This window comes from Pseudorca crassidens, chromosome 5 (genome assembly GCF_039906515.1).
Source record: "Pseudorca crassidens isolate mPseCra1 chromosome 5, mPseCra1.hap1, whole genome shotgun sequence".
NCBI lineage: Eukaryota > Metazoa > Chordata > Mammalia > Artiodactyla > Delphinidae > Pseudorca > Pseudorca crassidens.
In genome coordinates this window covers 16,247,566-16,271,233 of record NC_090300.1, presented here as the reverse complement: position 1 = coordinate 16,271,233, position 23,668 = coordinate 16,247,566, and the positions used below count along the sequence as shown (strand labels likewise).

General features: G+C 41.1%; 2 protein-coding genes across 7 annotated transcripts in view; one reads left to right on the top strand and one right to left on the bottom strand.

Annotated features, from left to right (window-relative positions):
* Positions 1-15,579, bottom strand: part of NEK11 (NIMA related kinase 11) — a 144,179-nt gene extending 128,600 nt beyond the window's left edge. The window contains 2 exon segments of the mRNA XM_067739784.1: positions 12,617-12,885; positions 15,415-15,579. Coding sequence (XP_067595885.1) covers positions 12,617-12,834 — 218 coding nt within the window. The 5' untranslated portion in view covers positions 12,835-12,885; positions 15,415-15,579.
* A 72-nt stretch (positions 15,580-15,651) lies between these two features.
* Positions 15,652-23,668, top strand: part of ASTE1 (asteroid homolog 1) — a 33,244-nt gene continuing 25,227 nt past the window's right edge. For 2 of the 6 annotated variants that reach the window (XR_010943421.1, XM_067737442.1), the window contains exons 1-3: positions 15,652-15,973; positions 16,770-16,941; positions 17,086-18,408. Coding sequence is in view for 5 of the 6 variants with exons in the window: in XM_067737442.1 (XP_067593543.1) it covers positions 17,104-18,408 (1,305 nt within the window). In the remaining variant the exon portion in view is untranslated. Of the gene's footprint in view, positions 16,159-16,769; positions 16,942-17,085; positions 18,409-23,668 lie in introns of all 6 variants that reach the window. The other 4 variants (XM_067737443.1, XM_067737439.1, XM_067737440.1 and 1 more) reach the window with 4 other exon arrangements.

Sequence of the window (23,668 nt, the reverse complement as noted above, 5' to 3'; positions counted from 1 at the left end):
CAGGCTTCAGTAGATGTGGCACGCGGGCTTCAGTAGTTTTGGCTCGCGGGCTCTACAGTGCAGGCTCAGTAGTTGTGACACACGGGCTTAGTTGCTCCGCGGCATGTGGGATCTTCCCGGACCGGGGCTCGAACCGGAGTCCCCTGCACTGGCAGGCAGATTCTTAACCACTGCACCACCAGGGAAGTCCCACAACACTTTTATTAAAATGCTTTTTATATAACATATGTGAAAAACATATGGCATTTCTTTATATGAAAGATATGGGCTAAAAAATAAATAAAACACAACTCAGATATAACTCTGATGCAACAAGCAAACGTAGCATGACTAATGTCAATAAAATGTACTGTAGGTACCTAGTGCATTTTATCCCAGAAAAGATATTCTAAGGACAAGTTTTGCATCCTTGTTTACCTCCTAGGAGTGGTTTAATAAACCAAAAGTGCTATAAATGTCTCCTAAATTATCTCAAACTGAAATTTTATTTCTAGGTGTAAATAAGGCCAGAATTAAAAAGACAAACAGCGTGAAGAGATGAAGCAGTGCAGCACAACCAGCAGGGAGTCATCTGCTACTGCTTTCATCCACCCTGGTTCCATTTCAGAAGGCTGTTCTCTCTGGGATCCCTTCAGAGAAACAAACAGGCAGTGGGGACCATGAGGACTTAAAACTCTACTGCAATCTCCTGATGATCTGTTGGATATTCATGAGGTGCAGAATGATTCCACCTTTAGGTTTTATTTCAGCTGTAATAATGAGTTATGAATAATTGATCTCTAGGTAATAAATTATTCAGGTAGGCACACAGTTTCCAAGGAATCCTGGAGAGAGTCTAGCTAATGGCATAAGATGGGTCAGAGGCAGCTGCCGAGGGGACATCCCACAATCACCCCACACAGCAGAGGCAGGGTAGTCAGGGCCTCCCAGCGGGGGCTTTTCAATGAGTGGGCCATATTAATGCCTTTTGAATTAGTATAAAGTGGAAGTCCCCACAGGGCACTCCACTGTCTCTCCAATGTATGAAACACTGAGCCCTGATCGCTTCATTCATCAGACCAGGATATTTGTTATCAGCTGAGTACAACCTCTGCTGCTGAAACTAGTGCTGAACTGAAAAACTGTGTATGTGTGTGAACACACACACACACACATATATATACACTTGTGTGTTTATGTGTATATATACACATATACATAGTTTTTGTGTTGATGTACATATATACAAAGATATACATACACACAGGAAGTTTTTATGATTGTGCAGGGCTAGCAAAATAATGCTAAAATAAACTTTACCTGGAGGAAATTATCTACTGTTCTTGGTCTTCAAAACCTGTTGAATATACCTTACCCCTTCTGAGCTCAAAACTCAACCTCTTTAAAGATAGTAAGGCTTACTTCAGGTTTGTGTCAAGTCCCATCCTTATCAAATATCCAAATGCTTTACTTCCTAAGTAATGTTAAACTGCCTTGCAAATAACATCTGTCATTGGACCTTCTTATAATTTTCATTTCTAAAACAATTCTAAAAATAACAGAAATTATTAAGTTAGAGCTCAATAATCATTGTACTGAAATATCTTTCAAAGAGCACGTGAAATAAAAGCAGCTGATCAACAAACTGCAAATCTAATTACTGTAAAAACTGCATTGGCTGATCTTGCCCCCAAACCCACAATATCTGTACTTGTGTGAGGCCCATGAGATGCAAGACGTAGGGAGACAAGGGAGAGAAGAAATGAAGGGCTGCCAATCTTCCTCAAATCTCTCCTGAGGGAAGGCAGATGTAGCTACATTAGGTTTTTAGAGGTTTCTCCAAACTCAAACTAATAGAGAAGTGGAAACATCAATCAAACTTTAATTAAAATGCTGAGTGCCAACTGCATATGGGAAGTTGAGCAAACTAACACCTGAACACATTCTAATCAAAGTTGCAATATTCCAAATTTTCTACTCTTAGAAATTTGGAAACCTAAATATATGAATTTAACCTTCCTTCCTCACTTGCTCAATAAAGGTCATGAAAAAACAAAGCCTATGATTTTTCTCTGATCTGAAAACAAGAAGATTGATCGGTCTGAACCCAAAGATTAAAAAGCAACATTAAGCTTAAGCTACCAAATTTCCTATTGATTATCACGAGCAGCTACAAAATCAACCAGTTTAACAACCTTAGAGGTTTCATACATCATGGTCCAAGGTTCATATTCCCTAAACACATTTATTAAGGTGTAATTGGCACTGATACACTGCACATATTTAAGGTATATAATCCGACAAATTTTGACATACGGATATGCCCAGGAAACCATCTCCACAATCATGACAATGAGCATGCACATCAGCTCCAAAAGTTTCCTCATGCCCAGGGTTTGCTTTTTCAATAACTAAAATTTGGGGTGGATTTTTCACATGATTACTAAATAGTAGCACTGCTATCCTATTAAGTATGTTCTACAACATGTCAAAGGTTTCATAACTGTTCATTCATACTTACAATTATCAGGTAACAGGGGCTATGAAAGCAGCTGAGAAATAAAAAGTGATTGTATCCCTGTTAAACTATGGAACAGAAATTCAATTTCATAGTATTTTAAAGCAATGAGGTCACATAATATTAACTGCTTATTTTTAATACTATATGAAATTATACAATGCAATATAAATTGTATTATTTATACAATTTATACAATTGTAGTGTAGTACACAAGCTACTTTTAGAAATCTTTGGTATTAACTATATCTATTGATATTTCCCATATAAATTTACAAATCACTAGTTCTAGAAATGAAGCTTAGGAATAACTGACCAAGAAGCTAATAGTAACATAAGCATTATTGTTTTTCTCCCTTGTTGACTTTTAAGTCACCTACGTCATGCTAAGTTCACTATTTAGATATGGATGTCATGGCAACCAAACTTTTTTTTTTTTTTTGCGGTGCACGGTCCTCTCACTGCTGTGGCCTTTCCCGTTGCGGAGTACAGGCTCTGGATGCACAGGCTCAACGGCCATGGCTCACGGGCCTAGCCGCTCCATGGCATGTGGGATCTTCCTGGACCAGGGCACGAACCCATGTCCCCTGCATTGGCAGGCGGACTCTCAACCACCGCGCCACCAGGGAAGCCCAACCAAACTTTTTCCCCAGGAAAATCTGCTCAAAAGTAACAAAGTAAGCCAGAAACTAATTTTAACCTGAGAGTTTTCTGCCTTCTCATTTCTTTGACGATTAACTTATAGATGAATCTCATTTTCCAAGTTATTTAAAGGTGGATGGTATCACAACTCAAATTTTCAGCTCAAAATATTAGAAAGGTGGGTACTAGCCAAAACTGCCCATACCTCCTCCCAGGTCAATGCATGTGTCAAAAAAGGAAGTGGACCAGTTCAGAAGGGAAAGGACTGGGAAAAGAAGATGCCCCTCAGATGGTCCTGCAGGAACAATTGACAGTACAGGGAACTGCCCACTGTGTGGCAGGCCCAGCACTGGTTGGCTTGTCCCGCCAAAAGCTGTTGGAGGAAAGGATCTCCCAAGAAGGCCGCTTGAATAGAACCAAGAACAAGAAGGGCTAGTTACAAATTATACTCAACGGTGTCATGCTTGCTTTAGCATCAGGAAACTAAAGTTAGCCCGGAAAATATTGGATTTGGTCATCGAGGTTCCTGTGGAATCTATCAAAAATCACCTCAGTCTTTGCTATAACACATCTTGCCAGAAAAAAAGTCCTTTATTTGTTAGGGGATAAAAACTTGAACTGTCCTATGCCCATAAAGTTTTGTTCTTGCATTTTGTACATTCATCCTTAAAGTATTTTATTTATTGAATAAATGAGACAAAAATCACATTTAAAGTAATAGGCTTACACAAATCTCTTGTTTTTAAAACTTGGGGTAGTCAACAATGACAATGTTAAAGGACCAGCATATCCAATTACATTTAAAAATTATTATTTACTAAAATCGCTTAGATATTCCTCCCCCCATCTCATACACTTATGAAGAATAACATTCCTTATTTCCTGGGGGTATTATTCAGTGTTAGCAAAACCATTAGCTTCCCTACTCACAAATCCACCAAAACAATACATTGGAAGAATAAAGTGGGATAAGGAAAGAATTTAAACAACCAGTCTGAAAATCTAATAAATATACTATAGTAATTTATCTACACTCTTCTCCTGTCAACAGTCGTATTTTAAATAAATCACTTTTGTTTTCTTTCAAACAATAGTAATGTAAGAAAAAAGCATTTTAAAAAAGGCTTTTTGTGTGCTGTTGTCTTCCTTCTAAATGCTTCTTGGTGATTCAGTCTTCAAGCAGGCTTGTTTGGCCCCCTGCCCAAGACAAAATGAAATGGAGGGTTTCCCTGCATCCTACTCATCCTAAAATATTTTATTTATTAGTCATCTCTCATCCGTAAATATTAAAAACTAGATAAAAAGCTCATTGATTCTTTTATGCTAATACATGCAGCAAAGCAGCCTCAGGAAGATGTAAATCATTTACCCCAGAACGTCAACCTCATTACCATGACTGAGGTAAGTCAGTGTGCAACCTGCCTTCTCTTCTCTCCTTTTCCCTTCCAGCTCCCAACCCTTACATGTTGCAAAACTGCCAGAAGCTCAGAGGCTTGAGTTACTGCAAACCAAGAACTGGCAAAGCCCAAAGTGAAGTCTAAGTTCAAACTTACCCTGTCCAGATTTACCTAGGTGGAACCTACACACAATATCCTCCAGAACATGAACTACTTTAAAAGAGATTTTAAGATGCACTCATAAGCTCTATTAAAAGACTGAAGATTTTAAGGGGAAAAAGACATGATCACTACAATTAAAAAAATGAAGAGAACTGTATTTTCTGGTAGGGAAAAATAGAAAGAAATCATTAGTTTCCTCCAAATTGTCTTCATAACTCTCCACTGCATAAACCACTGAATCCTATTAAATTAACTCAACCCACTCAATAACCCAATTCTACCATCACAGATACACACTAGGGAGAACTCCTGTTAATACTATAGATATAACAGCTTTAATAAGAGTGCAGAGAACAGGCTCAAAGCTGGACTCATTAAATCTACTGTTTTATTTAGAATGACTCAAAACTGAAAGTAAGGATATGTTAAAATAATTAAGTAAATCAGACAGAAAATCCATAAATAGGTGTTAGTAGGTGCATTGGTGTTAGCAGGTGCAAAATATAAACAGTAGCTTTGCTGAAGGCTATCTGCTATTAAATAGCAGAAATTACTGTCACATTCTGAGTCACTGAAAGCTGTTTCAAATATTATAAAAATCTATGCATTCTAGTTAAGAACTATTACTCATTTTTAATTATTTTTGACACTGGCAGGCTACTATAATCAATTTATTAATTCTCTAAGAGGAAATAATGTCCTTTTTTGTAAACAGTGAAAACCTATACACAGAAAGGGAGGCTTTTTAGTTTATTCCTTATAATATGAAAACTGACTTCTCCATTTCTCAATGTGTCAGAAATAAACTTGAAAATGGAGGAAGTCCTTTTTCTCTAATTACAACTGAGCATCTGAGCAAATGTGGCCATAATCCATAACTGGCTCAAATATTCTTCAACTGAGTGCACAGAATGCCCATCACTTCTCAGTGACTGAAGCTCAGTTATTCGTTAGTTTTCCAGACTTAAACCATTGACAGAAAGGATATGATGAAACAATCATTACATCAAATCTCTGAGGATGCAAAAAGGCACAATAGTATTTTACTTCTACTTCAAAGAGAGTACCAGAATCTACCTAGCCAACAAGAAGGAGCTAAATGATATTAAAGCCATATGGTGGACTATTATGCAGGCATATTATATGATGCTTTTAAGAATATTCGATAAGATGGGAAAATACTTATATTTTAGTGTTTCCAAAAAAAGATGCAAAATTATATATACACTGAATGGAAATGTTCTCCCATCCTTTTGCCTAGTTCAGTGGTCCTCAAACTGCAGTTCTCAGGCCAGCAGCAACAGCTGTTAGAAATGCAAATTCTCAGACCCCACCGAGACTTGCTAAACCAGGAAGTTTGGGAGTAGAGCCCAGCAATCTGTGTTTTAACCTGCCTTCCAGTTCTGATGCCCAATAACGCGTGAAAACCACTGGCTAGTTCTTAATCATTCTTGAGGTCTCAGCTGAAACGGCATGTTCTCAGGGAGGCCTTGCCTCACCAAAGCTCATCCTGCCATCTTAGGTCTGTTGTACCTACAGCAACCAAGACTTTTCTTTCACAATACTTAATGGCAGTTTGTAATTATTTACTTTTATGATCATACAATAAGTGATTTTCTCTCCCACTAAAGCAGATACTCTCAAGCCTAGCTATACATTCAAATCACCTGGAAGCTCTCAAAAATCCAGATGCCTGGGGTGTGGCCCAGTTAAAACAGAACGTATTGGGGTGTGACTCAAAGGTGTATTTTTAATATTGTTATTTTACTGTTCAGCCACAATTGAGAACCACCCAAATCAAGCTCCTTAGAGAGCAAGTGACCAGAAAATGGGGACCAGATTCGTTGAATGAATATGTGAAGTTTCTTCTACTTTTATTATGTGGATTTTTTTCAAGCTTGCACATGGTATAAAATTCCAAATGTACAAAAAGTGTTGAATGAAAAGCAAGTCTCCTTCACTCCTCGTCCTCAATCTCTGAGGCAACCACCATGACCAATGCCATATGTTTCCTTGAAGATTAAATAAATGTCTGTCAGTGCTTACAGAAAAGACCAGAAGTTGGGTGGCAGGATTACAGATCATTTTCCTGCTTTACGCACACCTGCACTTTTTGTAAAACATGCGCACATTACCTTCAATATTGGAAAAGGAGGTAGCCTAGGGTTACCTGTATGTACGTGCCTCTGGAGCTGTTCAGCAGACACACACTGGCGCTGAGGGTCCCCAGGAAAACAGTCACTTGGAACGATATTCTCTGCTATGAAGAAGAGACCCTTTATCTGGCTAATCAAATAACTGTCTAAATTGTTCCACCTATTTTGTTTTAGTTATATTTTCACTTCTGATTAGATATTCAGCTTCTCCAGACTCACACCAGAAAATGGTAGAAAGGTACATGAAAGGAGATACTCACTCATTCTAGGCCCAGAATTAAGAAGTGGCATCATGATTTATAGATTCATCTTAACTGAATTTGGTTAATATAAGCCCCTCACCAAGACTGACCATCTCGAAGTATATTAAGATGAAAAGCTGAGGAATGGATCCTAATGTGGTGGCTTAACCATGGCTCTGTCCTTCAAAAGCCCTGACTCCCACCGCCCCACCCCTGTTGGTGGCTACTGCTCAACACAACACTTTGGAAATGGGCCGTAGGCCTGAGGTGTCCTCAGAAGGGACTGGGCTAAGGAGAGCCATTTCGCTTTACAATAAAGGACCCAGGCTGTTGTGGGGTTTTTTATTACCTCTTTATAACTTTTCACCTCCTTCACTCTTAAGGTCTAAGGCCACTCCTCTCTTGCTGTCAGTGTGATTAATTCTGTCAGCAGCCCCCAAACCCCTCTCCTCCATATTGTCTCCATGGCTGGGTGGGAAATCTGCTTGTTAGGACTTTTGAAAATCCACCCTAATACAGGCCCAAGAGCTCTCCTGGGACGCAGGGTCCTTAGGCCTCAGTGTGTGGGCTTGAGGACACTTCTCTAAGGAATTGATAGCCTTTCCTATTTAAGATCCTCATGCTGGGAAGAAATGTCCTGTGGAGAGAGAAAGCATTTCCATGTTAACCATGTTGACTATATGTAGGCAAAGACCAAAGTGTAGGTGCACAGTTAAGGGGGGAAATATTTAGATATTACATGGACAGAACCAAGGGGGGAAAGAATGAAAGCTCTTACATAATGTACAGATACCAGTAAGATAACGACTGTATGTAGCTAAAAGAGAGCTGGACAGTGGCCATTCCAACACCTCTAAGAGCAACCTGCCACACAGATGCTAAAGCACTGCACTGGCTGCTGGTTGTTTTATGTATGTTAATTCTGCCTCTCTTCTAGACTGGAAGTTCCTAAGGGCCAAGCCTTGTATCCTATTGCTTCAGTTTCCTCTCTGGTACTCAGTCCAAAGCAAAGGTTTATTACATAAATTGTATTAAATACTTGAGTTGACAAACTAAAAGACTAGAGCAGAAAATCAACTTCACATAATAATGTCACTGTATCTTAAGTGTGATGAAATTTTTTTAAAACCAGCATCCTATGCTGATAAGATTCATGTTGAAGTTCACCAACTATGGCCATGATTAATTGTGTATTTTAATCATGTACAAATAATCATATAATTCAGGGTAAGCCTATTTCCTTAACATCTCTTTTCTATTAAATTACACACAGTATGCTAAGGGCCAAAGTAACTTACTAGCTTATCAAAATCTTGTAGATTTGCTTAACAAAAAATTGACAGCTTACATATATATGGAATCTAAAAAAACCCAAAAAATGGTCATGAAGAACCTAGGGGCAAGACAGGAATAAAGACGCAGACCTACTAGAGAATGGACTTGAGGACACAGGGAGGGGGTAGGGTAAGCTGGGTCAAAGAGAGAGTGATAGTGTATATATGGACATATGTACACTACCAAATGTAAAACAGATAGCTAGTGGGAAGCAGTCGCATAGCACAGGGAGATCAGCTCAGTGCTTTGTGACCACCTAGAAGGGTGGGATAGGGAGGGTGGGAGGGAGGGAGCTGCAACAGGGAAGAGATATGGGGATATATGTATATGTATAACTGATACACTTTGTTATAAAGTAGAAACTAACACACCACTGTAAAGCAATTATATGCCAATAAAAATGTTTAAAAAAAACCTGACAGCTTAACAAAAATATAAAATTATGAGCTAGAATTAGAATAATCTTTAGGAATATGAGTTAACATTATCACACCTTCAACATCCATTAGTCCAGAGTTTCCATAATTATGAAAGAAAATATTCCCAAATACTGTTTTATGAATTTCATGACACAGAATATAATAAAGTAAAAACCTCTATCTCATTCACTAATCATTTTAAGCTTAATTTTATTCTACTGTGATAACTAAAAAAAGAATACCAGATATATATATATTTTTATTTATTTATTTATTTATTTATTTATTTATTTATGGCTGTGTTGGGTCTTCATTTCTGTGCGAGGGCTTTCTCTAGTTGCGGCGAGCGGGGGCCACTCTTCATCGCGGTGCGCGGGCCTCTCACTATCGCGGCCTCCGTTGTTGTGGAGCACAGGCTCCAGACGCGCAGGCTCAGCAGTTGTGGCTCACAGGCCCAGTTGCTCCACGGCATGTGGGATCTTCCCAGACCAGGGCTCGAACCCGTGTCCCCTGCATTGGCAAGCAGATTCTCAACCACTGTGCCACCAGGGAAGCCCCAGATATTTTTATGCCAAAAAAAAAAACCCCTCTCGAAACATACATTAATCAAGTGTAATGCCTGTGGCCTTTTTTTTTAATTCCATAGCGAATGCAGAAAGTCAATAAAAATGCAAAGGAATATGGTATTTACATTGTAATTAAAATTCACAACATCATAGTATATGAAAAATGTCGATGGTAGAGTGGTGCCCTCAAGTGGCACAGTGATAAATTGCAACTAACGGGAAAGTTCTTTGATTAATTAAATCTAAAGTGCATATCGCCTGGACCTAGAGTTCACAGAGGCTGGTAACAAGTGTCCTACAGACCAGCTGGGGCTCACGGTCTACCTAAGTCCCTCCTTTAACAAGGGTACCACGGGGTAGTCTGGCATGTAAAGGTACCATACACTTTCCTTATTATCTCAGAAGGTTAGGGGTGTGTCTGCAAAACGTGAAGAGAATCAGATCTACTCTGATCTGTTAAGGGAGCAGCATTCATAACATTACAGAAATCTTTTTAGAAGGTATTTTCTATCCAGCCCTTAACCAATTTCCTATGTTTATGGCCTAGTATGTAAAGCAGAATTTAAAACCTTATCTAACCAAATTGCTTGAAGAAAGGGTGGTACTTGTTGATGTGCTTTGATCACAAACCAAAGGTTCACCTGTCAACACTCTCAGGAAAGGATCCTAAAAATATGAGTTTAGTTTCCTGCCTCTGTATATGCATTAAACACAACAACCGCTGATGAGCTGCTGCCTTACACAGCTAAAAGGTCAACATTCTGAGGACAAGTTTCCTTCCGACAGCCATAGAGATATGAAAGAAGAGATATGAAAGAAGAGATGGCAACAGAAGCGTTACAATCTCAAGAAAGATCCTAGAAGAAGGTTTTAAAATCACATACCTGACACCACATTGCTTTGCTTGGGAGACTTTCCTCTCTTAAAAGTGTAATGTAAAAAGAAAAGCTTCCATTTAGTAGAGAGTTCCAGTTGCAGTTATTGGGTGGTGTCTAAGAAAACTGAAGCTCAGATTAGGAACCTGCATAACCTTAATCTCAGTTAAGAACAAGACTGGCTTTACTTCCTGACCTGTTCACTTCAAAGCCTGTGGTCTTAACCCGTGACACTGTACTGCCTTCCTTTGAGCATTCTAAGATTTTGTGAGCAGCCATATCCATGATTCTTCATGATTTCAGCAGTTCTAAAAGTCAAACGTCTACAAAAGTAGGCAGGTAGTGGAAAGGTGTAAGAAACGGTGAGAAGTGGCGGGAACGTGGTGAATCGGAGCAGAGTCCAGGGTCTGCCTAAAGAGGGCCGCTGCCTGCAGCTCCAGCCCACACTGGCTACACAGGCGGCAGTGTTAGCAAATATTTTGATTTTTTTCAAGAGAAGATGAAAAGCTCAATTTTATGAAAGCGACCCATTTTTAAATACTGGCAACTAATTTAGATTTAAAAAGAAACAACTCTGCAAGCCAAACAAAAGACATCTGAAAGTTGAATGTGACCAGTACGTAATATGTTGTAGAGATTCTGATGATGAATGATTCCTGTCCAAGAGATTTTAGACTAGACCTTTGGTATCAAATGATTTGTCAATTATCCTCACTATTAAATTTACTCTACAAACCTAGGCTTCGTCTGCCATCTTCAGCTCAAGTCATACGTCCTAAGATGAGTTCAGGTACAGTGAAGGTCACTAACAAATCACTTCCCATTCAACAGGCCCCAGCCCCCTCATCCCTCTCATTCTCCTCCCGCCTCCCTACACACACACACACACACACACACACACACACACACACACACACACACCCATCACCTCAAGTCTGAAACTTTCAAGTTTGGTCTTCGACATCTCATGTCACATCCCTTTAATCAACTTTTTTTTCCTATTCTCTTAAATTCTTCACATTCCTCATTAGTTGAAGAAACCAAAATTGGATACATTCTTTACATTATGATTTTTATAACTCTTGGGTCAGATTTATGCCTTACTCTTAATGTTTCCATAAAGGGTCTCCAGTAATTTTCATAAATTTATCATCCTGTTCTAAACAGCTGGAAGAGTATACTTCTAGGATTTAAGGTAAAAATTTATTTTTTGGTAGAAGTCATAAAGCATGTTCAGGACACCAGAAAAGTGCCCAGCATTATTCCCATTCTTCACACAGGAATTTATCAAAAATTATGAAGTCTAGATAACTACTTTTTAAAATTCTGGACACAGAGACCATTTAAAAGGCTGATTTTTCAATAAAATAGTAGCATCAGTAACATTTGCTTTTATAGTTCCTATGACATATTAAGAAGTAGAAAAGTTTATCACACTGATTTTAAGCCCACAGTCCTATGGGCAAAAGCTGGAACAATTTAGAGTAGCCTCAAAACCTCTGAATGAAAGAGTAGATTATGGGATGGAAATCTGTTCTTCTCAAGGGCTGATTTCTTGTATCACTCTTCCTTCTCCCTTCTCTTCCTCCTGTGTTTGACGTACAAGTTTCTTATCCTAACTTCAGTTCCAACTAACTTTTCACTGCAGCACATTCAAACAACTTTAAGCTAAAAATGAAGATTCATCCTTATTTGTAAGAGATGTACTGTCCAACAACATTAGAGTTTTTCTCTACCATGGAAGTTTATAGGGTTTGATTAAAATCAAAGGAAAGGAAGTAACAAGAGGGTCATCAATATAAGATAATTTTAGATGGGAGCCCCTGTGTGGTTTAAATGTCTAATTTGAGGGCTGTATGACTACAGACTTTGAAAACCTCCTCCATGGGAAAAAGCCATGCAAAGTCAATACCGTATTTCCTTCAGTACACTCTATTCACCTCAAATGTGAATTACCATCGATTTGTATTTCCTAACATTTCTAAAAATGCAGTCATTATAAACAATTCTTATTTTCTCATTCAAGTCCCAATCAAGTTAAGTGGAAGCAAGGCTGTAATTGAGACTTTGGTATGCATAAAAATCTTACTTTCACATAATCTACCCCATTTCCCTACTCTAGGTCACTTGGGTACTTCACTCACCTTCTGAAATGCCTTTAAAAATCTCATCTGAAGACATCATTCAAGGAGATTTTCTATCTCTTACTAAATTCTTACTTTAATGCAAAAAGCAAAGTAAACAGTACTCCGTGTTTTTAATCAGCTAAGAGCTGCACACACACAGCAGCCAACTCAAGATTTGCATTAAGTATTTTTTACTTACAATTCCTCTCCTTGTTTGGCTTTCTTGTCTGACACTAGATAGACGGTTCCAAAAGTTCCACTGCCAAGTTTCTGTTGAAGCGTGTATCTTCTTGCGATCAAGGGCTTTGGACATGTGGAAACAGCTATTGATCCACTCACACACTTAGCAGTCTCTCGGAATTTCAGCATTGATCCAAACAAGAGAGAACTGTTTGTTTGCTTATCGAAACTCAACATGCAAGTCTCCTAGGAGATGGTCAAATGCATCCGAGTAGTGTCGGTCAATGCCTTAAAGAGGAAAAATCCAGTGGTGAGGTCTAATGCGTGCTGAACTATTCCTAACAAAAAGTGTAAGTTTCTGACACTGATACCTGTACCTTGATTAGTGGACTGAACAACCCAATACTAGTTAACCTTAATTGAGAAAATGTTAAAAGGTAGAGATACTGCAGATTCCAATAGAAGGCAGTCTTTCACAAAAACAGAGACTTCCCTCAGGCATCTAAATTTGGCAAAACTGAGTAACAGTCAAATTTCCCCAAGTTCTGAGATGTATATATGTTTTCCAATCAATAATCTGTTTAAGACTTTATACTCCCTACCTACTTTTTAAAAAACATCCAAGTACAAGAACTTTATAATTTCCTAAAATCTACATATCTGCATCAAGCTTTATGTATTCTTTCTTCCCACCTTATGTCTATTTTGATTAATAAATGGTGAGTTAGGATTAAACCAGAAATTAGCATGTTGCTGGTTTCTTTCGATTTTTTTTTTCTGTGGACTTTAAACCATGATATTTGAATTTATTAGATGTGAAGAGGGATATGGATTCGAAATGAATTTTTTCCCATCCTAAGCAAATTCTGATCCAATGTCTTAAGTTTTTTTATTATGCACACTGTGTATAGAGTAATCTCCCTGGATTGGAAACAAGAAGTGTCACAAATGCAGTTCAAATCTAAAATTGTATTTTAATGTTAGCTGAACATAAATTTGTTATAGGTAAATCTGTAATTCCTCAAAAAGCTATAAATGTACAGCGGAATTATGAAAGGCAGGACTGTTTCATATGTGTATGGTAAAATCACTTTTATTTCATCAAAATGTAAAATGTTTTGTTAGTAATTATGAAAAGTGGGTTTTATTTTAAATCTATAAGAAAAACATGATTTTAATAACTAATGAGAACAGACTGTGTAGTACAGGGAACTCTATTCAGTGCTCTGTGGTGGCCTAAATGGGAAGGAAGAGGGGATATATGTACACGTGTGGCTGATTCACTTTGCTGTACAGCAGAAACTAACACAACATTGTAAAGCAACTATACTGCAATGAAAAAAACAAGGAAAGAAAACATGATTTTAAACTGAAGACTGTGCTCTGGAGTCAGGTCAGTCCATATTCAACAATTCCAAAGCTATAAGACAAAAACCTATTGTGCATAATGACAAAACAAGATGCTATCTGTGTACTTTGGGGTACATGGCCAGCGGACTTCATCATGGTGGTGGCCAATTACAAATATCCTTGGAACAGAACATAAACAAGGAAATGTCTATTTACAGCATTTCCCTTCTTGAAATAATGTATTAATCAGTTAAGTTTCACCTAATGCCAGTGAGAAGGAAAACTAGTAATCAGAGAAGGAAGGAAAGGAAGGAGGGAGGGAAAAACCAAATCACCTAAGTGGCTATGTGATCACGACAATACTAAAACATCAGCATTGGGTTGGAACTTCAGAGCTGGGGCCCATACCTCAAAATGCCTGAATTATGTGGGATTATCAATATTACAGAAATTAGTGAAATCTACTGCTGAAAAAACAACTGGAGAGCAGGGCTCCCAATGTGTCTTTGTGTGCTTCCTCCGATCACATAAAAGTGATGCTTTCTGGCCAAATTAAGCTGTTAAAAAAAATGTATGGACTCATGGCCTTTTCAAATGTAAAGGACACTTTCAGTAATCCTCCTTACTGGAGATAAAGGTCCCTGTCTAGGGAAAGTCAGAATAGTTCTGAGAAGTCCAATTTTCCAGGGGCTCTCATTTGTAAATGAGCGTTTAAGCCCAGCAGTGTCTAAGCAATGTGGCAAGGCTACAGAGTACCTCGGGACTAGGCTCCCTCTGGCCCAGCCTCCCAGTAGCAGCCCGGCCGCCCCCTCCCCAGACCACTCAGTCTCCTCTGTGCGACCACAGAGCCACCCGAGAACTGGTAAGCGTCCACTCGCCCCCACCTCACAGAGGTTGTAAAGGAACCTGAGCGCAAGGAACACGCCTTCTTTATCTCTGGGTCCTCGGTGCCTGGCACACAGTAGGTTTTCAGTAAACTCTGTTAAGGCAGATAAGCGTCCAGCAGACCAGCTTGCTGCCCAAGGGGGGCGGGGGGGGGGTATGTGGTGGGAAAGGGAGAGACGGTTCACAAAGCTGCACGTTGACCCTTAGTGGGGGAACTGTGGGGCTGGGGGCACAGACAGGGAAGGACAGTGTTTACCAGTCTCCTCCTAGGTAACAACAAGAGGAAGCAGATCTGACACCGGATTCTGCTAAAGTAGGAATCTAACCTTAAAGGTAAACCTTAACCCTAAGGTTAAAAGAATAATTCCTTGCCTCAAGTATTTTAAATTTACATTTTCGCAAAGCGGGTTAACACAAACGGAGGAGGCACAAGCCACACATCCTCCCGGGACCGGAGCAGGTCCGGGAGGTAAGAGCCGAGGGAAGTGAGGAGGCGTGGGCTCGGAGGCCCGGAGAGGCGGCCCTGAAACCATGACCTTCCCGGCGCCGGGAGCCCACGAGCCCCGAGGAGCCTCCGCGTACCTTTTCGGGTGAAGGCCGAAGGGTGGTAGCACCGCGCGCGCCCAAGGGCCAGCCAGTAACCCGGACGCCGGAAGAGGCGCCTCACATTCTTGCAGCGGGGCCAGCGAAACTCGGGACCTAGGTTGCCAGGGAGACGGCGCGGGGCGTGCCGGGAAGTCGAGCGCGGCCGCTGGGCGCCGTTGCCAGGGAGACGGCGCGGGGCACGCCGGGAAGTCGGGGAGGCGGCCCTTAGCGGGTCACGGAAGCGGAAGTGTACGCTGACCAAGGTGGGCGGGGAAAAGGAGGCCGGCCCAGCAGGCCTCGCTGCCCTAACCTAAGAGCAGCCATTGGGAGCGTGCTTTCCAGCCTTCCTGGGCGACCTTGCGGCAGGCCCGGGGGCACCTCACCTCTCCGCGAAGTCGGCGCCGCTAGCTTCCTGGAATCGGGCTCCCCGTGACGTCATACGCGGAGACTTCCGGCTCCGCTCGGGAGGTCGGGATCACGTGCCGGGAGCTCCTGGAATCCCCCGGCTCTTGCTGGCTTGTGGTGGAGAGGCTGGTCTTCTGGGAGGACGGAGCAGGTGGGCGCTGCTGCTGCGGGCCCGGGGGGCGCGGTTTGAAGGCCTGTATTTGAGGACTTGGAGCAAACGTTTTGCGCGGCTTCCTCCTGTCTAGCGCGCATTTGTTGAACATCTTCTGTAACTAGCTTCGGCTGAGTTGACGCGGTCTCTGCTCACATTTGCTGTACAAGACAGACTTGAGAGAAGTAGGTACCCTACAGGGTAAGGTACTGAGACAGGGCCAAGCCTGGGGTGAAGTGAGTTGGGTACTAAATGCAAGGGGAAGCCCAAAAACTCTGATCAAGATAAATAAATTTTAACACAATATCTTTAAAAAAAACTCAAAACTAATGCAAAAAATATACATGCTTGACAAAACCTCACGATTTTAAATAAAGACAGGATCAGTAACTGTGCCATGCTGAGCCATATTGGAGCCTGAGGCCAAAGGAGAAACCAGTAATACTTATCCTGTGACTTAGCCAGTTGGGGGAAGGATATCTTCAGTTCCTGGGACGTATATGCCAAGACAGATGAGAAGAACCTCTGGTTAGCGTGAAACTGGAGAGTTAAGTTCCTCCAGGCGTGAAACTCGGAGCTGTGCTAATTAAGACAGGCCCATAAGCCAAGGCCTCAAAGAAATTCCCAGACTCTGATAATCAAAATAGAAAAACTGGATCCATATCATTGACCCTACACACTTTAGTTAACTGAAGCCTAATGCTTTCTGATCTATTAATTATGTTTTTGAGGTTATCATTTTTATAGCTTAGGATCTTTTACGCTGACCCCACAAAACAAATATTCTGTGTTGTAGGATGGTGACTGTCTCAGTATCAAAGTCCGCAGAAGTTCTGTACGTCAGCAGCCTCCGTCCCTGTCCAAAGAGCAGACTCCATGAAGCCATTGAGTTTGTGCCTTGTAACATATGGGGAAAGCGAGAGAGAATGAAAAAGCACTCAGCTAGGTGGTATTGCCTGAGAATCTAGGTAAGGACTAAGATGTTGACACCTAATGTGTTCTATTTAAAGAGCTCTTCACAACATTTGCTGTTGATCTGATGGTGCTAGAAACAGTAGCTTGGTCCCCCATAAGTAACATCAATTAAAAGTGTGTTCTCTTGTTTTAAACAGGCAATTCTTCAGACAGTCATGGGTATCCGAGGACTAATGAGTTTTGTGGAAGATCATATTAATGAGTTCTTCACAGATTTGAAGTTGCGAGACACAAAAATTATCATCGACGGCTATGCCCTCTTCCACCGGCTTTGCTTCAGTTCAAACTTGGAGCTCCGGTATGGAGGGGACTATGATTCTTTTACAGATGTTGTAGAAAAATTCTTTGAATCACTTTTTGCTTGTAAAATCTGCCCATATGTTGTTTTAGATGGAGGATGTGACATTTCAGATAAAAAGCTTAACACTTTAAAGGATCGAGCTAGGGAGAAAATCCAGATGGCCCATTCCCTTTCTGTTGGCGGGGGTGGGTATGTGTGTCCCTTACTCATCCGGGAAGTATTCATACAGGTTCTGATCAAGCTGCGGGTACGTTTTGTCCAGTGCTTTTCGGAAGCAGATCGGGACATTATGACCCTTGCTAATCACTGGAATTGCCCCGTGTTATCGTCTGATAGTGACTTTTGCATTTTTGACCTGAAAAGTGGGTTTTGCCCATTGAATAGCTTTCAGTGGAGAAACATGAACACTATCAAGGGCACACGAGACTGCTATATCCCTGCCAAGTGCTTTTCCCTTGATGCACTCTGCTGTCACTTCGGCAATATGAACAAAGTTCTGCTGCCTCTCTTCGCGGTGCTGTGTGGAAATGACCACGTTAATCTGCCCGTCGTGGAGACGTTCTTAAGTAAAGTATGTCTTCCTCTTGGGGCTCCCAGTTCTAAGGGGAGGAGACACCACCGGGTGCTGGGACTTCTGAATTGGTTGTCTCGTTTTGCTGACCCTACCGAAGCGTTAGACAACGTTCTGAAACATCTCCCCAGAAAGAGTCGAGGAACCGTGAAGAAGCTTCTCTGTGGCTCCATGGGGGAGTACCTGCAGTCCCAGGGGAGGCTGCAGGACTTCTTCCAGCATGGTACTTACACCTGCCCAGACACCTGGAATCCGGGTTTACCGCCTTGGGTGCTCGCGGCCTTGGCCAGAGGCCAGCTGTCCCCTTTCATCAGCGATGCTCTGGTGCTGAGACGGACCATTCTCCACACACAGGTAGAAAACATGCAGCGACCAAACGCCCACAGAATCTCTCTGCCCATCCGGCAAGTCATCTATGGGCTCCTTGTGAATACTCCTCCACATCCGGGAAATGTGGCCTGGGATGCGCTGCCTCCTCAGCCGCCAGCTTTCAGCGAAGTGGAAAGGATTAATAAAAATATCAAAACATCAATTGTTGGTGCAGTAGAACTGCCCAAGGATCATTCTGACTTAAGCAAATTGACTGAGGTAAGTATTTGTAATACCACTGCAATTTCTGTAAAGCATTTTACAGGTTACAAAGTGCTTTCATGTGTATTATCTCTCTTAACATAACAAACTGAGGTTGGTTGCTATATTGCCCCTATTTCATAGCTGAGAAAACTAAGACTCAGCTAAATCCTTAGCCAGGGAATTATCCGTGCTACGACTCAAACCTACATCTTTTAGCTCCAAATCTGCCATTTCCACTGTACTTCAGTAGCATGTGTTAATCTTTGCGGTTATTACTACTACTCTTGTTGTTAACTAGCTATCAGTAGAATGGGGTTAGTGACTAAAAATAAAGGAAAGGGAAAAAAATTTTGAGCTACAGAAAAAAGAAAGCTTGCCTTTAGGCCTTGACCAAAGGCACAACTAACATCTCAGACTGCATTGGATTGCAATTAACAGGATTAATACTGATGCTTAGGCCTAATTTTTCATTTTTATTGATGAGGACTTTTTTTTAGACTTGAGATTTATGGCATCATGTTGATTTGCTTAGTCTGATACTGAAAACTTGACTCTTAGCCTAACTCAGTGTTGATTAAACCTGAGTAACAGACCAACCCCCTTTTCAAGGTAAAAGAAATTCTCATGGATCCCAGTGTTTATTTAGTTTTTTTAATAATATTACATAAATATATTAAAAATTACAAATAGATGTGAAGCTGCTTATGCAAACACAATTAAATTTACAAATTAAATGCAGATAAACTCACAATTCCAATTGCAATGGTTATTGGGGGTTTTTTTTGTTTTTGTTTTTAAATTTATTTATTTTTGGCTACGTTGCATCTTTGTTGCTGCACACAGGCTTTCTCTAGTTGCAGCGAGCGGGGGCTACTCTTCACTGCAGTGCATGGGCTTCACATTGCAGTGGCTTCTCTTGTTGCACAGCATGGGCTTTAGGCGCGCGGGCTTCAGTAGTTGTGCTGCGCCCGCACAGTAGTTGTGGCACGTGGGCTCAGTAGTTGTAGCTCAAGGGCTCTAGAGTGCAGGCTCAGTAGTTGCGGCGCACGGGCTTAGTTGCTCTGTGTCATGTGGGATCTTCCCGGACCAGGGATTGAACCTGTGTCCCCTGCATTGGCAGGCAGATTCTTAACCACTGCACCACCAGGGAAGTCCCGGGGGGGTTTTGGATCCAACTCAATATTCAGACTCAGGAGACTCTCTTAGGCCACTCAGGGTGCCAGTCTGCTCCGGGATATAGGGCCGCATAACAGCATCCGTGAAGCTTTGAATCAGGAGCGGGAGTCCTCCCAACGGTCTACACCATTGATTCTCCTGGGGGTGATTTTGCCACCCAGGAGACACTTGGCAGTATCTGGAGACACTTTTGATTGGCAATACTTGGGGAGGGGTAGCTGTTGCTACTGGCATATAGTCAGGAGAAGCCAAGTATGTTGCTAAACATCTTACAGTTGACAGGACAGCACCCCCAGCCAAGAGTTATGCAGCCCAGAATGCCCACACAGGTGACCAGGAACTAGCCCTTTTAGCCTCCCCATTGGTGACAGCTCAGGCAGGAGGAACAAGATTCACATCATTGGGTCCAGGAGCCTCCTTGGCAATGGGGAATGACTGCTATTAGGAACAGGTTTCTTTCTGGGGTGATGAAATGTTCTGGAATTAGAGATGGTTGCACAGGCTTATAAAGAAACTAAAACTACTTTAAAAGGGTGAATTTTATGACATGGAAATTATATCTCAATTAAAGAAGGAAAAAGTCCCACTGGCCTCCTTCCCCACGGGATCTAATCTTTTTTGTAACAATTCCATAGACATAGCTTCTGAGGTCCCTGCAAGGGACATGCCTGATTACAAGTCACTGCACTCAGGGAAGCCCCAAGATGGGGCGTCCCCATCTGGTTTGTACAGTTCATTTATTGTGTAAGTCTAGATACAGTTTTAGAAGAGTCATTCTTATCATGCTAAGTAGCACAGCTGACTAACTTTATCATGTTTCCAGGTTTAAAGAACTGGAGAGTTGAGCATAGGTCATATTCCAAACAAGGAATTTATTAAAACTTTACCCACACCAGAAAAATTGAAATTAGCAACAGTGTGGCTGTTAGCACAACTGACGCTGTCCCGAGCCCTTACCGCTCTTCCTATCCTTTCACTGACCCTACCCAGGACTGTACTGTGCCATCAGTCACTCCTCTGCATCAAGGGCTTTGTGGTTAATAGAGACTGTTTAATAATCATTAGGACCAGGTGGCTTCTATGCTCTGTTAGTTCCCAAACAATGAAAACCTTTTCTGACGTACTCACTGCGCCCCTGAGACCGGCTAGCTACCCATTCATGAATCTTGACTTAGGAATGCACGCCCTGTTTCCAAACACCCCCCCCACCAAAGGTTAACTATAAATTGTCCCAGTGGACCTGCAGCCGTGCGCAGCGCAGTTGCACATGCTTCCGATTAATCGTTGTCCACCAGATCCCGATCCCACCCTGACTATGTTACCCGCTGATAAACTGGTCCAGTGACTACATGGAGCCGCCTGCCTCGTTTTTCAGTCTCAGCATGCCCTCTCAGTTTGGTGGGCACTTCTCATTGCCTCTACCCTCCAACAGCAACATTCTGAAGGAGGTTTTGCTGAAATTACATTTCTCCTCACAACATAAATGGTGCTATGTTGGAGGGCTTTTTATTTTACTTTTTTTATGGCTTTATTGAGAAGTGTCTTTAATGTGCATACTCTGATGAGTTTTGACGTACATTTACGTCCATGAATCCATCCTACAGTTAAGATAATGAATGTATCCATCAGCCCTAAACATTTCCTTTGCCTCTCTGCCCTTCATCCTTCCCTCAGTGTGTACACATAGCAAAGTGCACAGATAATTTACACCTTGATGAGTTCGAACCAGCTCAGTAGTTCCATGTAAAGGGCACCCAGATGAAGATTCATCATCAGCACCCCTGCTTTCCCCAGTGTGGTTACAGTCACTCCCTCCCTTACCCCTTGTACTCACTGTTCTGATCTCTAACAACCTTTAATACTTTGTTTTTACACTTTATAAATCGTCTGGCTTCTTTTATTCAACATGGTGTTCATGAGATTTATTCATATCACTGTGCATAGTTGTAGATCTTTCATTTCTCATTGTTGGTGTATTTTTACCTGTGGGACTGTACCACAATTGATTGTTGATTTTATAGCTGATGGGCATTTGTGCAGTTTGCAGTTTGGGCTATTATGAATAGTGCTATGAACATCCGAGTGCACAGCATTTAGTAAAAATACGGTCACATTTCTGTTGCACATATAACTAGGAGTGAAGTTGCTGGGACATAAGACACACGTATGTTCAGCTTAGAAGACACATTGCCAAGTGCACAGTGGTTTTTACCAATAAATATTCCAACCAGCAGTTTATGAGAGTTCTTCTTACTTTATACCCTTGCCCTTACTTGGAATCTTCTATCCTTTTAAAAAATTTTAGCTGTTCTGTTTTTTTATTATTTAAACAGATTTTTGTTAGCTTTATTCTTTTTTTTGAATTTTATTTTATTTTATTTATTTTTTTATACGGCAGGTTCTTATTAGTTATCCATTTTATACATATTAGTGTATATATGTCAATCCCAATTGCCCAATACATACACCACCACCACCCCCCGACCACTTTCCCCACTTGGTGTCCATACGTTCTCTACATCTGTGTCTTAATTTCTGCCCTGCAAACCAGTTCATCTGTACCATTTTCCTAGGTTCCACATATATGCGTTAATATACGATATTTGTTTTTCTCTTTCTGACTTACTTCACTCTGTAAGACAGTCTCTAGATTCATCCACATCTCTACAGATGACCCAATTTCGTTTGGTTTTATGGCTGAGTAATATTCCATAGTATATATATACCACATCTTCTTTATCCATTCATCTGTTGATGGGCATTTAGGTTACTTCCATGACCTGGCTATTGTAAATAGTGCTAAAGTGAACATTGGGGTGCATGTGTCTTTTTGAATTATGGTTTTCTCTGGATATATGCCCAGTAGTGGGATTCCTGGGTCATATGGTAATTCTATTTTTACTTTTTTAAGGAACCTCCATACTGTTCTCCATAGTGACAGTATCAATTTACATCCCACCAACAGTGCAACGGAGTTCCCTTTTCTCCACACCCTCTCCAGCATTTGTTGTTTGTAGATTTTCTGGTGATGCCCATTCTAACTGGTGTGAGGTGATACCTCATTGTAGTTTTTTGTTTGTTTTTTTTGTTTTTGTTTTTTTTTAACATCTTTATTGGAGTATAATTACTTTACAATGGTGTGTTAGTTTCTGCTTCACAGCAAAATGAATCAGTTATATATATACATATGTTCCCATATCTCTTCCCGCTTGCGTCTCCCTCCCTCCCACCCTCCCTATCCCACCCCTCCAGGCGGTCATAAAGCACCGAGCTGATCTCCGTGTGCTATGCGGCTGCTTCCCACTAGCTATCTACCTTATGTTTGGTAGTGTACATATGTCCATGCCTCTCTCTCGCTTTGTCACAGCTTACCATTCCCCCTCCCCATATCCTCAAGTCCATTCTCTAGTAGGTCTGTGTCTTTATTCCTGTTTTACCCCTAGGTTCTTCATGACATTTTTTTCCCCTTAAATTCCATATATATGTGTTAGCATACGGTATTTGTCTCTCTCTTTCTGACTTACTTCACTCTGTGTGACAGACTCTAGGTCTATCCACCTCATTACAAATAGCTCAATTTCGTTTGTTTCTGTGGCTCAGTAATATTCCGTTGTATATATGTGCTACATGTTCTTTATCCATTCATCCAATGATGGACACTTAGGTTGTTTCCATCTCCGGGCTATTGTAAATAGAGCTGCAATGAACATTTTGGTACATGACTCTTTTTGAATTATGGTTTTCTCAGGGTATATGCCCAGTAGTGGGATTGCTGGGTCATATGGTAGTTCTATTTGTAGTTTTTTAAGGAACCTCCATACTGTTCTCCACAGTGGCTGTATCAATTTACATTCCCACCAACAGTGCAAGAGGGTTTGCTTTTCTCCACACCCTCTCCAGCATTTATTGTTTCTAGATTTTTTGATGATGGCCATTCTGACTGGTGTGAGATGATATCTCATTGTAGTTTTGATTTGCATTTCTCTAATGATTAGTGATGTTGAGCATTCTTTCATGTGTTTTTTTGGCAGTCTGTAAATCTTCTTTGGAGAAATGTCTATTTAGGTCTTTTGGTTTTTTGTTATTAAGCTGCATGAGC